General features: G+C 41.2%; 1 protein-coding gene across 1 annotated transcript in view; it reads left to right on the forward strand.

Moving 5' to 3' along the window:
* The first annotated feature begins 12,401 nt into the window (after nt 1-12,401).
* Nucleotides 12,402-24,259, forward strand: part of DCX (doublecortin) — a 128,043-nt gene continuing 116,185 nt past the window's right edge. The window contains exons 1-2 of the mRNA XM_033946242.1: nt 12,402-12,529; nt 19,332-19,715. Coding sequence (XP_033802133.1) covers nt 19,352-19,715 — 364 coding nt within the window. The 5' untranslated portion in view covers nt 12,402-12,529; nt 19,332-19,351. The remainder of the gene's footprint in view (nt 12,530-19,331; nt 19,716-24,259) is intronic.

The raw sequence follows: 24,259 nt of genomic DNA on the forward strand, positions 1-24,259 counted from the left end.
TCATTTTACATAACAAGCAAGGTTTTGTTTTGTTTTTTTAAATCATTTTTATTAGTAAGGGTTCAACAGAAGAACAGGAACAACACAAATACAAAGAGCCAAGACTCATAGTTTATCTTGTTCTGTCGGCTTTTTTTTATATAGGAAATGTTTTTTATTGCCTGAAATGGAGATGGATATCAGGCCCACCACTGGCTCAGAGTTGGCACTTTCACTACACTTTTAATAACTGAACACTGAAGGGTTTTGGGGAGGTTGCGGGGGGGGGGGGGGGGATGAAAGGCCTCTGTACTATTCTGAGAGGAAACGAGTTTGTTAACAGCTGAGAGAGCCTGCCAAATGACAAATCCTAGGGAGGAGGGAATGGTCTTTGAGTCGGGAGACAACTGAAGGTATTACGCCAGAATTTTTCATCTGGAGAATAGGCCAGAGGTAGTATGTGATAATAATAATCATCATAATAATAATCCCCACTCCTGTCCAAACTTCACTGGCTCCCAGTTCACTCCAGAGTCCTCTTTAAATGTGCCTGTTTAGCTTTCAAGATCCTACATGGCATCCTCCCTCCTGTTATCCCACTCTTCTGGAACTCCTCTAACCCTAATTCCGCTAGATCCTCCCCAAAACTGAAACTATCATTCCCCTCTGCAAAAGGTATATCCCGCGTAGGAAAACTAGGAACATCCCTCCCCTTTAGAGCCACAGAACTCTGGAATAACCTCACATCCCCGCTCAGAGTTTCAAGTTCCCTCCAATCCTTCCGCAAACACCTGAAAACTTGGCTCTTTTCAAAAATCTAACACCTCCCGCTCTTTGGTTCTTTATCTTCCTAGCTCCTTTCCTATAACCCTTCATTGTAGCTCCTTTTCAACCTAACCCTGTAAACCGTGCCGAGCTCTACGCTTGTGGAGATGGCGCGGTATACAAACCTAAGGTTTAGTTTAGTTTGTATACCGCAATACCATAAAACAGTTCAGAGCGGTTTACAGGAGAAGAGACTGTACATTTACAGTGAAGATGCAGAGTCAGATTAACCAGGGTAAAGTAAGCAGTAACAGTAACAATTAAAATTAAAAAGTAAGATAGGTACTTAGAAATTCCCTTACTGTCCCGAAGGCTCACAATCTAACTAAAGTACCTGGAGAATAACAAAGAAGTGAAAAATAGAGATAGAGGAAAAATAAGAAATAAACATTCTAACAAGACTACATTGATCTAAAATACTTTGGAAGGATGAAGAGAGGAGAGAAAGGAATATATACAGTTACAGGGGAGTGCAGGATGAGGATAGTAAGATCCGGGTAAGAAGAGGTATATAGGTGAGGAAGGAAGGATGGGGTTAGAGAAATTTATCAAAGAGGGAAACAATATCGGAAATGCCAGGAGCCTGGGAAAGGTCCCACTCGTGGTTATCTTTTCATTCCTTACAGGTAGAGTCAAGTCGAAAGGACTGTACCCTTGACAGCGTGCATATCTAATATTCTCTTCCTTGGCTAAGCTAAGTACAGCTCCTCTCCTGAGCTGGCTCCCTCCGTGATGCCGAGCAGAGGCCTCAGGACTCTGGCCACATATGAATTTTTTTCTTTTTTTTTTTCATCTCTAGCACCTGTTCTCATTGGTCAGCAGCCAAAGGCTGACTTATGGCTCCAGTTGTAGTGGCTTGCCAGTCTCTGCCCCAATGCCCTGTGGTGCCATCTGTTCCATGGTCACTCAGACTGGTATGGTGGAGCTCAAGCTCCAGGGCCCCAGTTGGTATTGCTATCCTTCTTGGTTAAATAAATTAAGGTTCTTCATCTTGGAGATGGTTTGCTCACTTTATTGTGAAATAAGTACAGAGGAAACTGGAAACCAGGCTGGGATGCTATCATGAGCTTTTATCCGTATCTAACATAAGAGCTGCCATACTGGGACAGACCAAAGGTCCATCAAGCCTAATATCCCGTTTCTAACAGTGGTCTACCCAGGTAACAAGTACCTGGCAAAATCCCAAGGAGTAAAACAGATTTGTTGCTGCTTAACCTAGGAATAGGCAGTGGATTTCCCCAAATTCATCTTAAAAATGGTTTATGGACTTTTGTTTTAGGAAATTAGCCAAATCTTTATTTTTTTTTTAAACCCCGCTAAGCTAACTGCTTTTACCTACTGCCATTTCTCCCTCTTTTTCAAAGTCATACATATACCCAGTTTTTCACCTTTCAAAGCAATATTTCATTCAGAACAGCCTGACAGATTCCATTTGGTCATCCTCAGTTCAGCCTTGCCCCATGTTCCCCCTCCCCCCAAAACAAAAAAACATACTAAAGTTATTGCTGGACTAGGGGCCCTTTGGAGCCCTGCCATAGGCTCTGAATCTAGGTATCATTCCCATCCAGTGACCAAGAGTCCCACTGGGGCTGTGCCCTACATGCCCAACTCAAGGACATTTTGCACGGTAGGGCAGTTGAACCACCGAGCCTGCCTGGGAATTTTGCCCTGTCAGATAGTGTTCAATCACAGGCACTCCAACAAACTAACTGGTAGCAGATTTAAAATTAATTTCAGTTGATAACACAAATTTGGAATTTGTTACAGGAGCATGTGGCCAAGGCCAGTTGAATAACTGCCTTTTGAAAAGGTTTGGACAAAATTCTGCAGGACAGTTCCATTAGGAATTATTAGCCAGGCAGATGGCAATTGACAATTCTAATCGTGAGCCATATGGTCTTTATCTGTCGTCCTCTTTTATCTGTTCATCTGAATGAACTGCTCAGTTTTACAATCCCTTCGTCAGCCTCAGATCCTCAGTGCTTGTTTCCATCCATTCCTAGATTTTGATTTTTGTCCTTGTCTCCACCACCTCCACTGCAAAGCTGTTCATGCATCCACTGTCTTTCTGCAAATATTTCTTTTTATTACTTCTTTCCCTCTCATCCCTTGTCCCCTCATTCTAGAGCATCCCGGGCACTCATATTCCTTGGCAGCATGATAAAGAGACTAAAACTTCTCCCCTTCCCTTCTTTCCTCCAAGATATATACTTTTTTAGATATTTAAGTTTGTCTCCACAAGCTGTATGATCAGAAACTTGCCATTGTTTGGGTTTCTACCAGGCACTTAAGACCTGGATTGGCTGCTACTTGGGACCTCAGTTGGCTTGATGGACCTTCGGTCTGTCCCAGTTCTTATGTGAGCCAAGTATAGGACAATCAAGCCATTGTGACATCACCGAAGAGGTTGGCTCTTAGGCATTGGTGGAATGAGGCATTATGACATCACAATCTCAGCTCTAGAATGTTGCTGTTCTTTGGGTTTCTGCCAGGTGCTTGGGACGTGGGTTGGCCACTGTTGGGAACATGATGCTGGGCTTGATGGACATTGGTCTGACCCACTCTGGCTATTCTTATGTTCTAGTCTTGACCATTTTGGTAGCTGTCTTCTGGACTGACTCTTGCTTTATATCCTGTTGAAGGTGCAGTCTTCAGAATTTGTACACAGTAAAATGAACTAGTGTAGTATTTCAAAGAAGGTCTTACCATAGACCAGTGATTCTCCACCCAGTCCTTGAGGCACATCTAGTCCCATCAGGTTTTCAAGGTATCCACAGTGAATATGCATAATATAGATTTCCATGCACCGCTTCCATGATATGTAAATCTGCCAGAATACACTTCAAAGGCGCATGCCTCACTTTTTAAGATCTTATTCGGCATTTGTCTTGGATCTCGAAAAAATTTGGACAGGCTAGAACTATGCATAAACTCAAATCCATTTCCCTCTCTGAAAGGCATAGCTTCCACTGGTAAACTGGGGAAGTCCCTCGCCTTCAATTTAACTGAAGTATGGAATAATATTCCTCTGTAGCTGAGAGAACTGGATTCCCTTCAAATCTTCCGTAAACATCTAAAAACCTGGTTATCTACTAAATTGTAAATCTTGCTGCTTCTGGTTTTTCTCCTTACGTGATCTGCTGTAAACGGAGTCGAGCTTTATTCTCATAAAGATGACTCGGCCTATAAATTTAAGGTTGAATTTAGTTTAGCTTAGTTTGAAACCATCTTCATCATTCAACCGTTACATCATGCACTCCGCTTCCAGTATGCAATATGACAATGAACGATAAGTGGAAACTGTACAGGAGAACATACATATGCCCTGATTCTCACATGATTCAAGTTGCAAACAAACAAATCTATACAGCCTTCTTACCCCCCCCCCTCGCATCCTCCCTCCCTCCTTGCAAATTTCCAGCTGACCTCCTACCCCTCTACTAATATGACTCTATCAATTAACCAACCCCAAACTGCATCTTCCCTACAAGTATATCTCAATTCTCCATCCTATCCTTCTATCTCTCACCAATGCCTCTACTATGTAACCGACCCTAAATTGTAACTTCCTGGAAATGTCCAGCTATCTTCTACTGTAATCCGCTTAGAACTGCAAGGTACAGGCGGAATAGAAGTCACTAATGTAATGTAATGTAATATGCCCAGATTGATCTGGATATTTATTTCCAGTTTTAATTTAATATTTGAGTGGAAGGTGCAATTCAGTAGCAAGAGCTTCAAATGTCTTGAATTTCCCCTCATGAAGTAGATGTTCAACCGTCTCAATATGCTCTTCTTGGCATTCAGGCCAGTGAATGACTTTATTCCAAATTTTAAATTATAAGTTGACATCGAGACTGAGACGCTCTAACAGAGCTAGTTTCTTCTTCGTATTTTGTATAACCCATGAGGAGAACTTGCGATTCGCATGGTAGACAAACTGATTTAAAAGAAAGGATTTCACCAAAGTTTGCTCTACCAGAAGCCACCTGGGAGAAGAAAGATCTGAGAGATCCACTAGCCAAAATGCCACTGCTGGCATCAAATAAATATAGTGAAAAATGTACACTCCTCTTTCATGTACTAATTTCAGTTTTTTTTCTTAGTTATGCAGAGTCCTAATTCCCACCCCTTACATAAGGAACCATGGAGGGGAGGCATACTCAATAAATGATGTATCTTCTGTATGAGCACTATTTGGTTGTCATAATAATAATAATAATAACAGTTTATATACCGCAGTACCATTAAGTTCTATGCGGTTTACAAAAGAATAATGAAGTACAAGTTGAGAGAACTTAAGGGATGGGAAAACAAGAGGGGGATAGGGCGAGAGAACCGTTATAGAGGGGAAAGAGAGGAACGGGTCAGCTGTCTAGATACTTCAGGAACAGGTGAGTTTTGAGGCGCTTCCTGAATACCTCGTAAGTGGTGGGCGAGAGCAGTTGTTCTAGATCTTTACCCCATAAAGCTGCTTGATGTGAGAGAAGGTGTTCATGGTGTTTTCTTAGTTTGCAACCTCTAACCGGGGGAGAAACGGAGCTTCTCTTGTGTCTGTTGGCTGAGAAGGAGAAGAGGTCAGTTATGTATTTAGGGGCTAGACCGTAAAGAACTTTAAAGCAGAGGCAGGCGAATTTAAACTTTACATGAGCTTCCAACGGCAGCCAGTGTAGCTGTTTGTAGTATGGCGTCACTTGATCAAATTTCTTTAGACCGAAGATCATGGGGTCCTGTAAGGCTAAATTAGGTGCAATAAATCTATCAGGAAAACACAGATAAGAGCTTCCACCGCACGGTGTCTAGGATGCCTTACACATAAAACAAACCCAGTGATTCAGACTTTCACAATCTTATTGGAGGAATGAGACCAAAGAATATCTGAAACTTACCGGTACTTTATTATAAAAAAAAAGAAAGAAAAGAGAGAACATTGGATAGAAATCTATCAACTATAAGGAGAAAATTGGGATCTTTCATTACTATTAGCAATTAGTACTTGGCAAAATCCCAAATAGCAGCAACATTCCATGCTACCGATCCAGGGCACACAGTGGCTTCCTCCATGTCTCTCTCAATAACAGACGATGGACTTTTCCTCCAGAACCTTCAGAAGCACCTTCAGTGTTCCACTGAAGAACTCTCATGAGTGAACTACTGACCTCTGAAAAACTGGACATGCCTGATAATGGCTCCCCCTGGACAGAAATTACAGTGGATTTTGGATCCTTTCTGGAACTCTTTCTCGCCATTGGCTCAGTATGTAAGATCTTGGTTCCAAGCTGTATTACCATAGAAAATTGGAAGGATGGGATGGGGGGGAGTTGGGTGGGAGGGTGTGTTGAGCTCCTAATAAACTGAGACCAACTTAAGTGTTCTAATGTTAATGCTTTTAATCTATAGGCATTGTGTATCTTCTAGAACTAGCTTTTCTTGTATTGTAAATCGGCTGGATGTTCAGCCTTATCTTGCTTTGAACCGCCTAGAACCTTTTACTGGTTTGGCGGTATACAAGAAATAAATTATGACTTGTATCATGTTGGCGTCTCTTTTGAGTATTGTCTTGCAGATGTTCTTATGGCTTAACATCTGTTTATTCATCCTGTTTAATAAAAAGCGTTTCACAATCTAAGGCCTTCTCGAGCAGAATCAATACTTCTGCTTCCCAAGAGTAGATGAAAAGGCTTTGCTCTCGTAGGCACCTCCTTATTGGATATCATCTCCCTACACATTATATTGAACTCCTTTTATTACACAAGGATGATCAATACACAGATGTTAAAGCCATAAGAGCATTTGCAAGACAATGCTCAAAAGTACAAGCAGTCAAGGAAAGGCCAACTCCGAAGAAGGTGTCCTCCGGCAACCGGAACAAACCCATCAGCTCTGCAGCTGGCAGTACTCTCTACGGGTCGCAATGGATACTTGCAAAACCAAAAAGAAAGACCTACTGTATGCTCTACAATATAACTGGAGAAAGCACAAAGAAAAAGAACGTGGAGCATGTGTCTGGAAGATACTGGAACAATTTATTCAAAATAGAAAAATTATAAAACTGTAGACAGCAATTTGATCACTGTATTTCAGAGCACCCGTTTGCTCGTAAAAAAGATTAGTAGACATCTGATAAGTATATCATGCGGAGCCAACGTGGTCCGTGTTTTAGCCGGACTAAGCTTTCATGCCAAAAGTTCTTAAAATGAGCAATACAATCCCTGAAGTCATTTAAGTCTCAGGTGAAGGCTTATTATTTCAAAATGGCATTTGAACCTACTTTGCAACTTTTGCCATGACTAGTGGCTAGGGAGTCTTTACCTCTGCAATATTTCTCCATAATTCTGACTAGGTAGTTAATTTCCTTGTAACTTTTTCATATTACTTGGGACCAGGTAGTCACTATCTTACACTTACCTTTACTTTTCTTTCTCTTGTTCTTTCTGCATCCTACCCTCTTGTTCCTATTCGGCTGGGGTTTTGTTTTTTTTTTTTCCTTAAGATATTGTAAACCTTTCCTGCCTTTTTGTGTCTAGTTTGGTTAATTTGCTCGTGTACTTTTCCCCTTGTTAGGTTTTTATTTTAAATATTGCCCAGTTTTTTTATTTACTGTACACCGCTTTGATTTGACTTTTTGTTAAAAATGGCGGTATATCAAATAAGATACATGCAACTGTAATAAGATTTTGGTATTTTCGCTAGGAGACTTACGAGCAAACAGTTGCTTTGAAATACAGTGATCAAATTGCTGTCTACGGCTTTATAATTTTTCTATTTTTAAATTTTTAATAAACCGTTCCAGTGTCATCCACAGATGCATGCCCCGTAATGCATACGTGAGCATCATACTTCATGATTGAGTCTGTGTGGTTACGTTGGGTATGCAGGTAGGGCTAGTCTCAGTTAGGCCGCTGGTCTTTGACCAGAGGGCCCGTGCCCAGCAGTCCGCTCATGCGGCGGCCCTCTGGTCAAAGACCAGCGGCCTAACAGAGACTAGCCCTACCTGCATACCCAACGTAACCACACAGACTCATTCTTGAGGGCCGCCGCAATCCAATCAGCACTCATGCTGAAAACCTACCTGCATGCAAAGGAGACAGCGCAGACAAATAGATCTCATATTTGTTGGGGAAATCCTGAAAACCTAACTGGATCGCCCAGCCTGTGCCAGCGCTGGTACGATTCTCTTTAGCTAATTTGGACCCAGCAGTTCTTGGACAATGATTAATAATAGCCTAAATGCTAGCAGTCTAAAAATCCGATGTATCCCAGGATGCGCAGTGCGTTGTATGAGATACTCCTGGTTCTTCAGCTGTTACTTCTGGTAAGATTAGGTGGGTAAGTTGAATTGCAATTATTTCTACTATGTAGCTGACAGACTGGGGGGGTTTTGCACAACAGCTGAGCTCTGCCAGCCCCCTCCCTGCAATGTAACTACTGATTACTCATCGCCTGCCAGCAGCTGGGCTTCTTCAGGGTCCTACTGCCCCTCCAGTCAATGTCTGGAGAAGGTTTTAAGTACTTTATTGGCAGTGGTACTGCTGATCAAGGATTAGTGGGCTGTTGAAAGGCGCATCATCTCCTGCATCCAGCTGGAATCTGAGTCAAAGACTGGCCAATTGAAAAGCAGCTGTAGTCAAGAATGCAACCAATCGGGAATCATCCTATACAACAGCTGAATGCTGATCAGCTGCTCTTTCTTTGACATTTGCAGTATGTCTGTTCAGTCCACACACCGTTACCATTGTCCACTGGCTTCTGATTGTTGGGACAGGCTGATCCAGTCCTGGTTTTACCCCAGTGCCTGCAGGGACTTGTAGTCTGGCTTTTTTTTTTTGTAAGTAATGTAATTAAGACATCATGACTACAAGTTCCTACTGTATATGAAATGAGGTAAAATCCGAGACGTGCCACACAAAGCTGCATTGTCAGTCAGTGAACTGCTAAATGTATTTGAACAGCCAGTGTTTTAAAACCGTAATCCTGACCTGATATTCGATGCCAAAGGCTGCAGATGATCCTCTTGCTTGAAGACAAATCAAACAGGAACAGGGCAGAAAACCTGTGGTCCTCATGAAGTTTCAGGATAGCCCCGATTACCATGCGTGAGATCGATTTGCATGGAAACTATTGTTACAGATGTATGGAAATCTGCCTCTGGCACATATATAAATTTGCTTATTTATTTTCATTGCTATTTGAATATATTCACTATATGGTGTTATGATAACAAAGGATTTGTGTTATTGATGAATTAATAATGTATATATTATTACAAATAAATAGGCAAATTTATATATGTATACGGTCTTAGTGTCTCTTTTGTGTTGACGTATAGAAATCATTGAAGCAAATTATTTGTATAATTGTCCCGTTTCATTTTTTGATTGGCATAATCAACAGAGATATTTTGAAACCCCCCAGTGGTATGGGGAACTAGAAGTGCCTATAGCTCAGTGCTCTCAAACTCAAACCCTTTGCAGGGCCACATTTTCAATTTGTAGGCATTTGGAGGGCCGCAGAAAAAATAGTTAATGTCTTATTAAAGAAATTACAATTTTGCATGAGGTAAAACTCTTTATAGTTTATAAATCTTTCCTTTTGGCTAAGTCTTAATAATAATATTGTAATTTATAAAGAGACATATGATCAAGAAACGGTTTTATTTTACTTTTGTGATTATGATAAACATACCGAGGGCCTCAAAATAGTACCTGGCGGGCCGCGAGTTTGAAACCACTGCTATAGCTGCACCGACCCTCATCAGATCCTCACATGATTACATATTGTATAAAGCTTGAGAGAGATCCATCAATAAAGAGACTGTGGTTATTTATGGCTGTCATTATTGTTGAGGTTATATGAGATTTGATAAACAGCAAAGTGAGGAGGTTTGGTGAACAAGAAGGCAAGGGGGTGATGGGGGAGGCGGGGCGACAACTGGGCCATTCCAGATCCATAGGTTATGCATATTGTATAAAGCTTGAGAGAGTCCGAGAAGGGGAAATCCTAAACTCGTAAAGAGCCTTCTTATATCAAGAGAATTCCTGAAATAGGAGGAAAGCAAAAGTTTTCAAAAGAAGCCAAGCCAGCATCAGGGAACCCGAAGCCCGCTTTGATATCCATCTGTTGAGATTTTTTTTTAATATATGGACTTTATTTTTAGGTGCTAGATAATAGATTGTAGGATATTTCATTTAAGGTAGCATTTTCTGCTTCTTTTGTTCGGGCAATTTCCAGCGTTAAACTTAGGTTTAGGGCAGGTCGAATTTTTCCCTGGATCTCTACAGGTTCTGGCCACCTATATTTATTTATTCAATTTTCTATACTGTTCTTCCAGGGGAGCTCAGAACAGTTTATATGCATTTATTCAGGTACTTGAGCATTTCCCCCTGTCTGTCCTGGTGGGCTCACAATCTATGTAATGTACTTGGGGCAATGGGGGGATTAAGTGATTTGCCCAAGGTCACAAGGAGCAGCATGGGTTTGAGCCCACAATCTCAAGGTGCTGAGGCTGTAGTTTTAACCACTCTAGAAATTAAAATGTCGCACACATGAGCCAAGTGAAGGACAACCAAGCCATTGTGACATCACTGCTGAGGTTGGCTCTTATTGGTGGAATGAGGCATTATGACATCACAATACCAGCTTTGGTTATCAGAGGCTGAAACTTTTTCACACTGTTTGTTTATTCAATTTTCTATACTGGTCTCTCTAGGGAGCTTAGAATGGTTTACATGAATTAATTCAGGTACTCAAGCATTTTCCCCTGTCTGTCCTAGTGGGCTCACAATCCATCTAATGCACCTAGGGCAATTAAGTGAGTTGCTCAGAGTCACAAGGAACAGTTGGGGATTTGAACCCACAACCTCTAAGTGCTGAGGCTGTAGCTCTAACCAGTGCACCACTCTAGAAATCAAATTGAATAGAGGTGAGCCAAGTATAGGATAGTGAAATCACTGTGACATCACTGCTGAGGTTGCCTCTTAGGCACTGGTGGAATGAGGCATTATGATGTCACAATACCAGCTCTTCACACTATTTATTTATTCAGTTTTCTATACTGTTCTCTCTAGGGAGCTCAGAACGGTTTACATGAATTTATTCATGTACTCAAGCATTTTCCCTGTCTGTCCCGGTGGGCTCACACTCTATCTAATGTACCTGGAGCAATGGGGGGGATTAAGTGACTTGCCCAGGGTCACAAGGTGCAGCATGGGTTTGAACCCACAACCTCAGGGTGCTGAGGCTATAGCTTTAACCACTGCGCCACCCTCTCCCCCAACACACTCAAGTCACTAGCATTAAACACAGGCTGCCACAACAGATTTTGAAGCCCCCCAATGGAACACAGATAAGTGCTAATATTTTAAACATCTGATTAAGAATCTTATATGCTGTTTGAAATCTTGGCAGTGAGGGTGTTATAGGCAACCAGTGTTGTGTTTCACCATGAGGCACTATTGGTTGTGGGTCTGAGCACGTCACACAAAAATTTATTTATAATTTGGAGTTATTGATATGAAATTTTGGTAATTGAAATGGTGACCAAGAAGTACTGTGACCTATATGAATGGACACAGAAAATCTGGGGGGGGGGGGGAGTGGAGGGAGATGACAAAAAAAAATTATAATTGCAAATACAGGTATACTGTACATTAAAAAAAAAAAAAAACTAGTCTTCCAAATCGGGAGGAGGACAGAGATGATATTAGACCCCCCCCAAGCCTCTTACAGCCATGCATGATCACTTAGCATAAGAATGGATCTACTCCTGGGTTCTTGCCAGGTACAGCACCTAGGGCTCCTTTTACAAAGGCGCACTAGCGGGGTTAACGCGTGTGACTTTTCATCACATGCTAAGCCAAAAACTACCGCCTCCTCAAGAGGAGGCGGTAGCGGCTAGCGCATCTGTTTAGCGCGCGCTATTATGCACGTCAAACTGCTAGTGCTCCTTTTATCAAGGCGCGCTACCGGGGTTAGCGCATCGGACATTTCATCACGCGCTAACCCCCGCGGCGGCCTATAATCCTAACGCCTCGTCAACGGAGGCGTTAGGTACTAGCGGTTTAACGCGCGGCATTCTGCGCGTTAAACCGCTACCGCGCCTTTGTAAAAGGCGCCCTTGGTATCTGGACTGGCCACTGTGGAAACAAGATACCGGGCTGCTCCCACCCAGTTTGGCATCGCTTATGTCCTTTGGTTGTGCAGAAATCGCCCTGTAGCCCCCCCCCCCAGTCGAGGGTCTCAATCTCGGTTCTTCAAGACAAATAGACTGGTTTGCCTCTGCTCCCTGTCATGGCTGATGGGGGGGGGGGGGGAGAGGGGTCTTTTGACACACACTTGAGGGCAGATAACGCCTGTCAGCCCGACTGCAAGCATGAAGCAGGAGCCAAAAATAAGAGAGGGCAAGAGAGGGTCAGGAAGGAAACCCGAGGGGGGGGGGGCTTTCAGCCTTTCCAAGTTCAGGGCCAGATAACCCACATGTGTGTCACATCCAGTCACTGGCCACACGCCAGCTGTGCAAAGCCAAACAATTCCCAACCCCTCGCTGGCCCGACTGACTGGGGGCCAGAGGCACTCAAGCAGGGAGGGTGGGGAGAGGAGGGGCGCTAGGACCCGGCGGACGCCTTCTCCGCCCCGGCAGGAGCTTCTCGCTTGGAGCTCAGACAACAAAGGCAGAGCGAAGCCGCATTTCTCTCCCTGAGCATCTCCGCCCGGCAGCCCAGACCCGGTGAGTAGCCTTCCGCGGGCACGCCAGCCCAGATCCCGGGTCCCCCCCCCTCCCCCTTCCCTTCCCGCCGCAGCTCAGGGGCCACTGGGATCCCTGCATTGGCTCTCTTTCCTGTCATTGCTTTGTTAACAGTTGCCTGAATTGCCAACACCCGGGTTGCATGCAAAAAAGAGGATTTGCAAGACAATGCATTGACACTGTTGGGGGGGGGGGGAGGGGGTGGCATTGAAATAATAATAAATAAATAAAAAGTCCCTTTGCAAAGGTGATTTCCGGGTTCTAAAGTGACCCGAGGGCAGGGTCTTTATGTGTGTGCTGGTTCCAGAGCCGGTTCCCCAGTTCTCCACCAGAGCCCCCCCCCCCCATCCTCAGCACAGAACCATCAAAATCCCATATGAGAAGCAATTGCATTGATAACGCTTGACATCAACAATATAGAGCGCTCCAATTATGTAAAATGCACAATTTTGTTAAAAATATTTTGGGGTGTCTTTAGAAATATATTAAGATAAGTTGTCGGTTCAGTTATAGTTTGTGCCAGATTTCTGGTCTTTGGTTATATTTGACAATTGCCAGCTCTTCAATTTTCACTAATGTTGGAGAAATAGAAATTTGAAATTTGAATTGAAATATTTATTCACCAAAAAAAAAAAAAAAGTATAAACACACACCAAAATATTAAATTATAGATTAAATTATTAAACTCGACAGAGGTTTTGATGGATGATGAGACCCTAACCCCAAAATGAGTCCTTCTGTTGATTGGATCCCAGGGGTGTTTTGAGATCTTTTTCCTCTGTTTTAACAAAATTGTGCATTTTACATAATTGGAGTGCTCTATATTGTGGATGTCAATCTGAGGATTTTGTTTTTTGGGCACTCCATTAAGGTCTTCACTTTATTTGTTCAATTGATAATGCTTGGCCATTGCCAGGAAGATTGCCTTTTGGTGGTGGGAGGGGGGGGGGAGACGGTGCTGCAGCCCTTCCTGGGTGGGCTCTGTATGGCAGAATGGCTTGGGAGGGGGCTGGTTGGGTGGTGAGAGGCAGCAGAGGGACCAGATCATTGCAGAGTTGCGGAGAATATTTACCCCGGGTGGGTTGGTGGGGGGGGGGAGGGTATTTTTTTGTTTGTTTTTAACGTCCATGTGATTTTATTTCATCTTGGAATTTTTTTCTTTCATTTTTTGAACAATATAATTTACACAAAGCACTGGTTGGTTTTTCTCATTTAAAGCACTAGACTCTTGTGGCTTTCTGTTCTAATGATCTACATTACAAGCCAGTCTTTATTCCTTAACCAATGACTGAAGCTTAAATTAGCCAGTTGAAATCGGTGACTCAACAAAGCCTTTCTGGGCAGATGAAATTATTGACTGTCCTGCTCAGTTTTCTCTATTTGTAGTTTTGTAAATGAGAGGCTGGTAGATACCTGACAGTAGGACTGTCCATCCTCCAAACTGGTCAAGATGGCCATTTTTCAGCTGTGTCCTACAAAATTCTTCACCCAGTACCTTGCATTCCAGTTGAATATTATGACCCGCCCTTCCTTCTCAACACACATGTGCCAAGATATCCAGCGAAATAGTTCTTTAGAATTGGTTACTCCGGCAGGAGGATTTGGATCCAGAGCACAAATATCCCATCAGCTTCCTGGTTATTTTGCAATCATGTCAGCTATGGAGAATTCTTTCACTGGGTCAACATGATATAGTAACAAATAGTTATATATATGTAAAAAAGCAATGGATCAACAGTTAATCAGGATCAGTTTACCCCCGTCCAGATTGATCTTGGTCAGGTGGAAATCCAAACTATGCCTGTAGAGTGTTCCTCCCTGGTAATCAGAATTACATTTCCCTTGCAAGCCTGATTCTCCTGGTTTTCATTACAAAGATAAAATGGACAGTTTTCAATATACCATGTGGTTTTTATTTCACATGTGGACCAAAAACTGAAGACCTCCTGTGGTTGAGGGGCTTGATGCTCCAGAGACACTTTGGTGTGCTGCTTCTCTTGGTTGTAAGAGCTGTCCATGGAGCACTTCAAGTCCTGACATGCCTGAGGATCAGAAGCTTATGATCAAAATCACTCCCAGACATGGTGCACCGTGGAAGAATGTTGTAGTTGTGGATCTGTGTTGGAAATGATTAAAGAAAGACATTTTAAACCATTTGCTCTTGCAAAGAAGAACCCCCATATTCTATTTTTTAACATGTGCAATTTTGGTCAGTACCCCCAAATTCTATAAAAAGTACTAAAAACTGCATGTACAGTTTTGGTCATTACTCCCAAATTCTATAAAAAGTGCTAAAAATTGCATATGAAATTTTGGTCAAGTACCACCAAATTCTATAAAAAGTGCTAAAAATCACACATTGAATTTTGGTCAAGTACCACCAAATAAAATGTGCTAAAAATTGCACGTGTAGTTTTGGTCAAGTACTCCCACATTCTATAAAAAGTGCTAAAAATTGCACATACAGTTTTGGTCAGTACTCCCAAATTCTATGAATAGTGCTAAAAATCCCACATGCAATTTTGGACAAGTACCACCAAATTCTATAAAATGTGCTAAAAATTGCACATGTAGTTTTAGTCAAGTATTCCCAAATTCTATAAAAAGTGCTAAAAATTGCACATACAGTTTTGGTCAGTACTCCCAAATTCTATGAATAGTGCTAAAAATCCCACATGCAATTTTGGACAAGTACCACCAAATTCTATAAAATGTGCTAAAAATTGCACATGTAGTTTTAGTCAAGTACTCCCAAATTCTATAAAAAGTGCAAAAAATTGCACATACAGTTTTGGTGAGTACTCCCAAATTCTATAAAAAGTGCTAAAAATTGCATATGAAATTTTGGTCAAGTACCACCAAATTCTATAAAATGTGCTAAAAATTGCACGTGCAGTTTTGGTCAAGTACTCCCAAATTCTATAAAAAGTGCTAAAAATTGCATATGAAATTTTGGTCAAGTACTCTCAAATTCTATGAAAAGTGCTAAAAATTGCATATGAAATTTTGGTCAAGTACCACCAAATTCTATAAAAAGTGCTAAAAATCACACATTGAATTTTGGTCAAGTACCACCAAATAAAATGTGCTAAAAATTGCACGTGTAGTTTTGGTCAAGTACTCCCACATTCTATAAAAAGTGCTAAAAATTGCACATACAGTTTTGGTCAGTACTCCCAAATTCTATGAATAGTGCTAAAAATCCCACATGCAATTTTGGACAAGTACCACCAAATTCTATAAAATGTGCTAAAAATTGCACATGTAGTTTTAGTCAAGTACTCCCAAATTCTATAAAAAGTGCTAAAAATTGCACATACAGTTTTGGTCAGTACTCCCAAATTCTATGAATAGTGCTAAAAATCCCACATGCAATTTTGGACAAGTACCACCAAATTCTATAAAATGTGCTAAAAATTGCACATGTAGTTTTGGTCAAGTACTCCCAAATTCTATAAAAAGTGCAAAAAATTGCACATACAGTTTTGGTCAGTACTCCCAAATTCTATAAAAAGTGCTAAAAATTGCATATGAAATTTTGGTCAAGTACCACCAAATTCTATAAAATGTGCTAAAAATTGCACGTGCAGTTTTGGTCAAGTACTCCCAAATTCTATAAAAAGTGCTAAAAATTGCATATGAAATTTTGGTCAAGTACTCCCAAATTCTATAAAAAGTGCAAAAAATTGCACATACAGTTTTGGTCAGTACTCCCAAATTCTATAAAAAGTGCTAAAAATTGCATATGAAATTTTGGTCAAGTACCACCAAATTCTATAAAATGTGCTAAAAATTGCATATGAAATTTTGGTCAAGTACTCCCAAATTCTATAAAAAGTGCTAAAAATTGCATATGAAATTTTGGTCAAGTACTCCCAAATTCTATAAAAAGTGCTAAAAATTGCATATGAAATTTTGGTCAAGTATCACCAAATTCTATAAAAAGTGCTAAAAATTGCATGTGCAGTTTTGGCCAGTACTCCCAAATTCGCATATGAAATTTTGGTCAAGTACCACCAAATTCTATAAAATGTGCTAAAAATTGCACGTGCAGTTTTGGTCAAGTACTCTCAAATTCTATAAAAAGTGCTAAAAATTGCATATGAAATTTTGGTCAAGTACTCCCAAATTCTATAAAAAGTACTAAAAATTGCATATGAAATTTTGGTCAAGTATCACCAAATTCTATAAAATGTGCTAAAAATTGCACGTGCAGTTTTGGTCAAGTACTCCCAAATTCTATAAAAAGTGCTAAAAATTGCATATGAAATTTTGGTCAAGTACTCCCAAATTCTATAAAAAGTGCTAAAAATTGCATATGAAATTTTGGTCAAGTACTCCCAAATTCTATAAAAAGTACTAAAAATTGCATATGAGATTTTGGTCAAGTATCACCAAATTCTATAAAAAGTGCTAAAAATTGCATGTGCAGTTTTGGCCAGTACTCCCAAATTCGCATATGAAATTTTGGTCAAGTACCACCAAATTCTATAAAATGTGCTAAAAATTGCACGTGCAGTTTTGGTCAAGTACTCTGAAATTCTATAAAAAGTGCTAAAAATTGCATATGAAATTTTGGTCAAGTACTCCCAAATTCTATAAAAAGTACTAAAAATTGCATATGAAATTTTGGTCAAGTATCACCAAATTCTATAAAAAGTGCTAAAAATTGCATGTGCAGTTTTGGCCAGTACTCCCAAATTCGCATATGAAATTTTGGTCAAGTACCACCAAATTCTATAAAAAGTGCTAAAAATTGCATATGAAATTTTGGTCAAGTACTCCCAAATTCTATAAAAAATGCTTAAATTGCATGGGCAGTATTGGTCAAGCATCCCCAAATTCTATAAAATGTGCTAAAAATTGCACGTGCAGTTTTGGTCAAGTACTCAAATTACACATGCAATTTAATTGCCTAATGAGCTAAGTAGTGCAAGCAATGATTGGTGCTAATTAAAATCAATTACAAGTTACACATGTAAATTTAAGCTTGGGCTCCACGTGTAAATTTTGCACACAGTCAAAAAGGGGGCATGGAAATGGGCAGGTGGTTGACAAGTCATGGCGACTCGGGGGGGGCGTTACTTTCAGTGAGGAGCATAATTATAGACTATGGGCTTCTGCGCTTATTAACAAGGCGCCTGGTATAAACAAAAATAGGTGCAAATAGGAGCAAAAAATGTATCTGTAATTTAGACATGAGCACTTATGCCAGCAGTAGAGTTGGCATTACTGCTTGCTCCTAAAGGACAGGCAAAAGTGTGCAAAATTATATATATAAATAAGAGTCCTGCCCATGTGTACGCCTACAGAATTGCATGTAGGTGGAATTTTGGTATTTATGTGTACATATGCCAGTGGTTCCCAAACCTATCTGAGAGAACCCCAACCAATCAGATTTTCAGTATACAGTCAAACCTTGGTTTGCGAGCATAATTCGTTCCAGAAGCATGCTTGTAATCCAAAGCACTCGTATATCAAAGCAAATTTCCCCATAGGAAATAATGGAAACTCAGATGATTCGTTCCACAACCCCAAAACTTTAATATAAAATACTATACGTACTTATATTGCAAGACCTCGTCATTTAGAAAAGTCACTACACTCCCGCAGCGTCAGAGAGAGAAGAACCATCGGCTCAGTTATTGTGTGTATACTGTATGTACTCGTATTGCAAGACTTTGCTTCTTTAGAACAGTCACTACACTCTTGCAGTGTCAGAGTGAGAGAGAGTGTGAGTGAGAGAGTGTGAGTGTCAGTGAGAGTATGAGTGTAAGTGAGAGTGTAAGTGAGAGTGAGAGTATGAGAGAGTGTGAGTAAATGAGAGGGTGTGAGTGAGAGAGAGTGCGAGAGAGAGTATGAGTGTGATAGAGAGTGTGTGTGAGAAAGGGTGTGAGTGAGAGAGTGTGAGTGAGAGAGTGAGTGCGAGAGTTTGAGAGAGAGAAGAACCATCGGCTCAGTTGTGATGTGTGTATAATATATGTACTCGTATTGAAAGACTTAGCTTCTTTAGAATAGTCACTACACTCTTGCAGTGTACGAGAGAGTGTGAGTGTGAGTGAGAGAGTGAGTGTGAGAGTGAGTGAGAGAGTACGAGAGAGTGTGAGAGAATGAGTGAGAGAGTGAGAGAGAGTGAGTGAGAGTGTACGAGAGAGTGTGAGTGTGAGTGAGAGAGTGAGTGTGAGAGAGTACAAGAGAGTGTGAGAGAGTGAGTAAGAGAGTACAAGAGAGTGAGAGAGAGTGAGTGAGAGTGTACGAGAGAGTGTGAGTGTGAGTGAGAGAGTGAGTGTGAGAGTGAGTGAGAGAGTACGAGAGTGTGAGAGTGAGTGAGAGAGTATGAGAGAGTGAGAGAGAGTGAGTGAGAGTGTACGAGAGAGTGTGAGTGTGAGTGAGAGAGTGAGAGTGAGTGAAAGAGTACGAGAGAGTGAGTGAGAGAGTACGAGAGAGTGAGAGAGAGTGAGTGAGAGTGTACGAGAGAGTGTGAGTGTGAGTGAGAGAGAGTGCGAGAGTTTGAGAGAGAGAAGAACCATCGGTTATTGTGTGTATACTGTATGTACTTGTATTGCAAGACATTGCTTGTATATCAAGTTAAAATTAAATAAAATGTTTTGCTTGTCTTGCAATCCAAGGTTTTACTGTATTTGCAATGAATATTCATGATATTGATTTGCATGACCTGCTTACACTGCACACACTGAATATACATGAGAGAAATTTCCTGGCAGGTACATAAATTCCAGCCCATGTTGGCTGCAGAAGGTAATCTTTCTCTTCTCTACCTAAGATTTTCAGTGTTCACAAGAGATGGAATTGGACTTTGGTCACTTTGACGAAAGAGACAAAGCTTCCAGGAACTCACGAACCTCCCGAATGAACGGATTGCCCAGCCCCACTCACAGCGCTCACTGCAGCTTCTACCGCACCAGGACCTTACAGGCTCTGAGCAATGAGAAGAAAGCCAAAAAGGTGCGCTTCTATCGCAATGGGGACCGCTACTTTAAGGGGATTGTGTACGCCGTCGCCCCTGACCGCTTCCGAAGCTTCGACGCCTTGTTGGCTGACCTGACCAGGTCACTTTCTGATAACATTAACCTTCCCCAGGGTGTGCGTTACATCTATACAATTGATGGGATCAACAAGATTTCCAGCATGGATGAGCTGGAAGAAGGTAATGGTAGCAGTTTAGCAGAAAATCTGATGAGGTTGAATAAATTACACACAAGCCTCAGTGTTAATGGCTTGAAGTTGAATTGTCTCTCGAGTCAGCTAGGTATTATACATTCAAAAAATAAATGTATCCTGGTTCAAGGTTATTACTGCGAAGAGCTAAATAACTTCATAACAAATAGAAACATGACAGCAGATAAAGGCCACTATATTTCCTCCTCTCCCTATTGGCTAAGGCACTTAACATTTGCATCTCCTCTTCCTATAGGCTAAGGCTCTTTACACCTACATTGTGAGGTCATAGAGCTTTATGATTATAGAAACATTGTGTATACCAAACAAATTGAATATAGGTTTTAGTAGCTGGACATCGTTCACACCACATTTAACAAAGACCTTCAAGCTACACACTCTCAATAACACAACATATGAAAAATAATGTAGACATAAAACAACGGAGAAAAATGAACCTCAATTGTGAGAGGCCAGGACTACACAAGTGCCTGAACCAACTCACATCATCACGGGTTCATAAAAAAACTCCGTGTACATTTAAATAATTCTCATTCATACGTTTTGTCAAAAACTCTTTTTTCTTTTTCAAACTTTTTTGTGTGAGCCCAGTCAATAATATTACTAATCTATTCTTCAGTGTGAACCGGAACCAAGCTAACCAAAAAATTCTTTCTTATGAGGGCAACAGCTCAACTTAACAGGTGTACGTAATTGTAGAAGCCTGAAAATACTGCCAATAATAAGAGCAAAAAACATTCACTCATCTGAAAAAAAGATGGTTCTAACGATTCTTCAGGTCGTGTCCCAACAGAAAAGTCCTTCTGTTTCTCCTACAAGGCTACTTCAGGGGACTTTTCTGTTGGGCACGACCTGAAGAATCGTTAGAACCATCTTTTTTTCAGATGAGTGAATGTTTTTTGCTCTTATTATTGGCAGTATTTTCAGGCTTCTACAATTACGTACACCTGTGAAGTTGAGCTGTTGCCCTCATAAGAAAGAATTTTTTGGTTAGCTTGGTTCCGGTTCACACTGAAGAATAGATTAGTAATATTATTGACTGGGCTCACACAAAAAAGTTTGAAAAAGAAAAAAGAGTTTTTGACAAAACGTATGAATGAGAATTATTTAAATGTACACGGAGTTTTTTTATGAACCCGTGATGATGTGAGTTGGTTCAGGCACTTGTGTAGTCCTGGCCTCTCACAATTGAGGTTCATTTTTCTCCGTTGTTTTATGTCTACATTATTTTTCATATGTTGTGTTATTGAGAGTGTGTAGCTTGAAGGTCTTTGTTAAATGTGGTGTGAACGATGTCCAGCTACTAAAACCTATATTCAATTTGTTTGGTATACATTCTGATTTATTGAATTGAATCTCCTGTTACATTTAGTTATAGAAACATTGTAACATGATGGCAGATAAAGGCCAAATGGCCCATCCACAACATCCTCCTTTCCCTATTGGCTAAGACTCTTAACATTTGCATCTCCTCTTCCTATAGGCTAAGGTTCTTTACACCTACATTGTGAGGTCATAGAACTTTATGGTTATAGAAACATTGTAACATGATGGCAGATAAAGGCCAAATGGCTCATCTAGTCTGCCCATCTGCAACATCCACTATCTCCTCCTCTCCCTATTGGCTAAGACTCTTAATATTTGCATCTCCTCTTCCTATAGGCTAAGGCTCTTTACACCTACATTGTGAGGTCATAGAACTTTATGGTTATAGAAACATTGATTTAATGAGTAAATTTAGAATCAGTGTTCATTTTTGATTTTTTGTAAATGGTCTTTAATATTTATTTTGCTTATAGAAACATTGTAACATGATGGCAGATAAAAGCCAAATGGCCCATCCGCAGTAACCATTATCTCTTTCTCTCTCCGAGAGATCCCACGTGCCTATCCCAGGCCCTCTTAAATTCAGACACAGTTTCCACCACCTCTTCCGGGAGACTGTTCCACTCATCTACTACTATGCAACTTAGCATCCTTCTAGCTTTCGCCGTCACCTTTTCAACCTGTTTGGCCACCTTAACATCATCACATACAAGTCCCGCTGTTCCGTCGTGCACATAAGTTCTTCACCCCCTAAACTGTACCGTTCCCTCGGGTTTTTGCAGCCCAAATGCATGACCTCGCATTTCTTTGCATTACATTTTAGCTGCCAAATTTCAGACCATTCTTCAAATCAGTGATATGCAATTTGATTTTCTCCAGGACTCAAACTCCTAAATTAGGCAAGTGTGAGAAAATTCCCCCCCCCCCCCAAAATAAATCACAATAAATTTTGAAAAATTGAAAATAATTGCAGCATACCTTTACCTTAGACTATGGTCTGGGTCCCATAAATAGCAGTCAGGTCAGGATCAAGGTTAGAGTGGGCTTTGACGGCAGCTCCAGTGGTTGGGAAGTAGAACCAAGGAGGTTTAAGTAACAGGAGATGGCTGGTGTGGGCTTGGCCCATGACCTGATGTGAATCCAGTAGGTGGAGCTAGTCACCATATTGAGTCACCCAAAACAACCTATTGGAAACCAAGGAGGTTTAATTGACAGGAGATTGCACCAATCTGAGATTGTGTTTCTGAGTGTATCAAGATGGCGGCTGCTTCAGCGTTGTCACATTATATCATTTCCTGTTAATTAAACCTCCTTGAGTAGGAACAAATGCTGGGCAGACTTCTGTGAATTGTGCCCCGGAATTGGCAGGGAGAGACTGAGATAAGATATGCACATACTTAATATCTTTCAAAGCGTATGCTATGATTGCAGGTGCTATGTAGGAAGGGGCAGAATCATAAAGCTGATATTAGTGAATAAATGATGCTAATCAGCGGTGAGAGAGGGGAAGACATTCTTAAGGTTGAAAGAAATGGTATCATGGTATTATGTTCCAAGATTACATCATATAACTGCCCATATCAGGTTGGCAAGGCTGGTTGCCAACTGCCCTGTTTCAAATACCAGTGTTTAATTATGAAGAAGTGGATGGACTGCGGCCTTAACGTGTTCTTACATGGGTTTTTCTTGTACGCTAAGGCTGCAGTGCCATCCATTTCGTACGGGGTAAAAAGCTCACATGGTCTTTCTCTGCTAACCAGTTAGCGTGCGCTAATATAGGTGCGAAGGGGGCGACCTGCAATTACATGTTTGGACTTGTTGAAAACAACCATGGGAATGACGCTGGAGGACCTTACCAGACTAGCACAAAATCTGTTCCTTTTTAGACTTGTAACATAGTAAATGGTCCATCCAGTCTGCCCAACCTGATTCAATTTAAATTTTTTAATTTTTTTTTCTTAGCTATTTCTGGGCAAGAATCCAAAGCTCTACCCTGTACTGTGCTTGGGTTCCAACTGCCGAAATCTCCGTTAAAACCTACTCCAACCCATCTACACCCTCCCAGCCATTGAAGCCCTCCCCAGCCCATCCTCCACCAAACGGCCATATACAGACACAGACCATGCAAGTCTGCCCAGTACTGGCCTTAGTTCAATATTTACTATTATTTTCTGATTCTAGATCCTCTGTGTTCATCCCACGCTTCTTTGAACTCCGTCACCGTTTTCCTCTCCACCACCTCTCTCGGGAGCGCATTCCAGATATCCACCACCCTCTCCGTAAAGTAGAATTTCCTAACATTGCCCCTGAATCTACCACCCCTCAACCTCAAATTATATCCTCTGGTTTTACCATTTTCCTTTCTCTGGAAAAGATTTTGTTCTATGTTAATACCCTTCAAGTATTTGAACGTCTGAATCATATCTCCCCTGTCTCTCCTTTCCTTTAGGAGAGACAGGGGAGATATGATTCAGACGTTCAAATACTTGAAGGGTATTAACATAGAACAAAATCTTTTCCAGAGAAATGTAATTCATCAAGTCGCTAGGAATCCGAACAAGAGTCAATAGCACCTGACAATAAAGATGCTTTGTTTAGCTAAAGAATGCTCACTTTTTGCCCCCCTCAAAAAAAATTTGTTAGTCCATGGTCAGCACATGTGTATTTGGTAGTTACCACAGGATGCCTGAGTGGGTCCTGCGGTGTGCCATTTAAAGCTACACTGTAGGATATGATATTTTGTTAGATTAGGGCTCCAAAAGTGGCCATGCAGTCCAGAATTCTCATAGGCTTGTCTTGTCTTCTTCCCTCCCCAGAGGTTACAGTGCTAGTTTACTTTCAGATGTGAACATTACCGGCTCAATATTCAGTTTTATAAATGCCAGCCATAGTAGTTGAAAAGAATGTCGGGATATCCAGCGTCATTATCCAGACAGTGGATAGCACTGAATACCCAAATAAGGTGGCCACCACTAGAACTTATCTGAATGGGGAGGGTGGACTGCCCTGGGCGCCATCTTGGTGGGGGTGCCGGCAACTTTCCACTCCCCCCCCTATCATGCTCGTGCCCTCCTTTTCCTCTCCTCCTACCTCTTTAAATTTTCACCGGCACGAGCAACTTCTCTGGCCTGCCTCCCCTCTGAAATTACATCCTGGTCACAGGGCCAGGAAGTGACATCAGAGGAT

This window comes from Geotrypetes seraphini, chromosome 5 (genome assembly GCF_902459505.1).
Source record: "Geotrypetes seraphini chromosome 5, aGeoSer1.1, whole genome shotgun sequence".
Classification (NCBI taxonomy): Eukaryota; Metazoa; Chordata; class Amphibia; order Gymnophiona; family Dermophiidae; genus Geotrypetes; species Geotrypetes seraphini.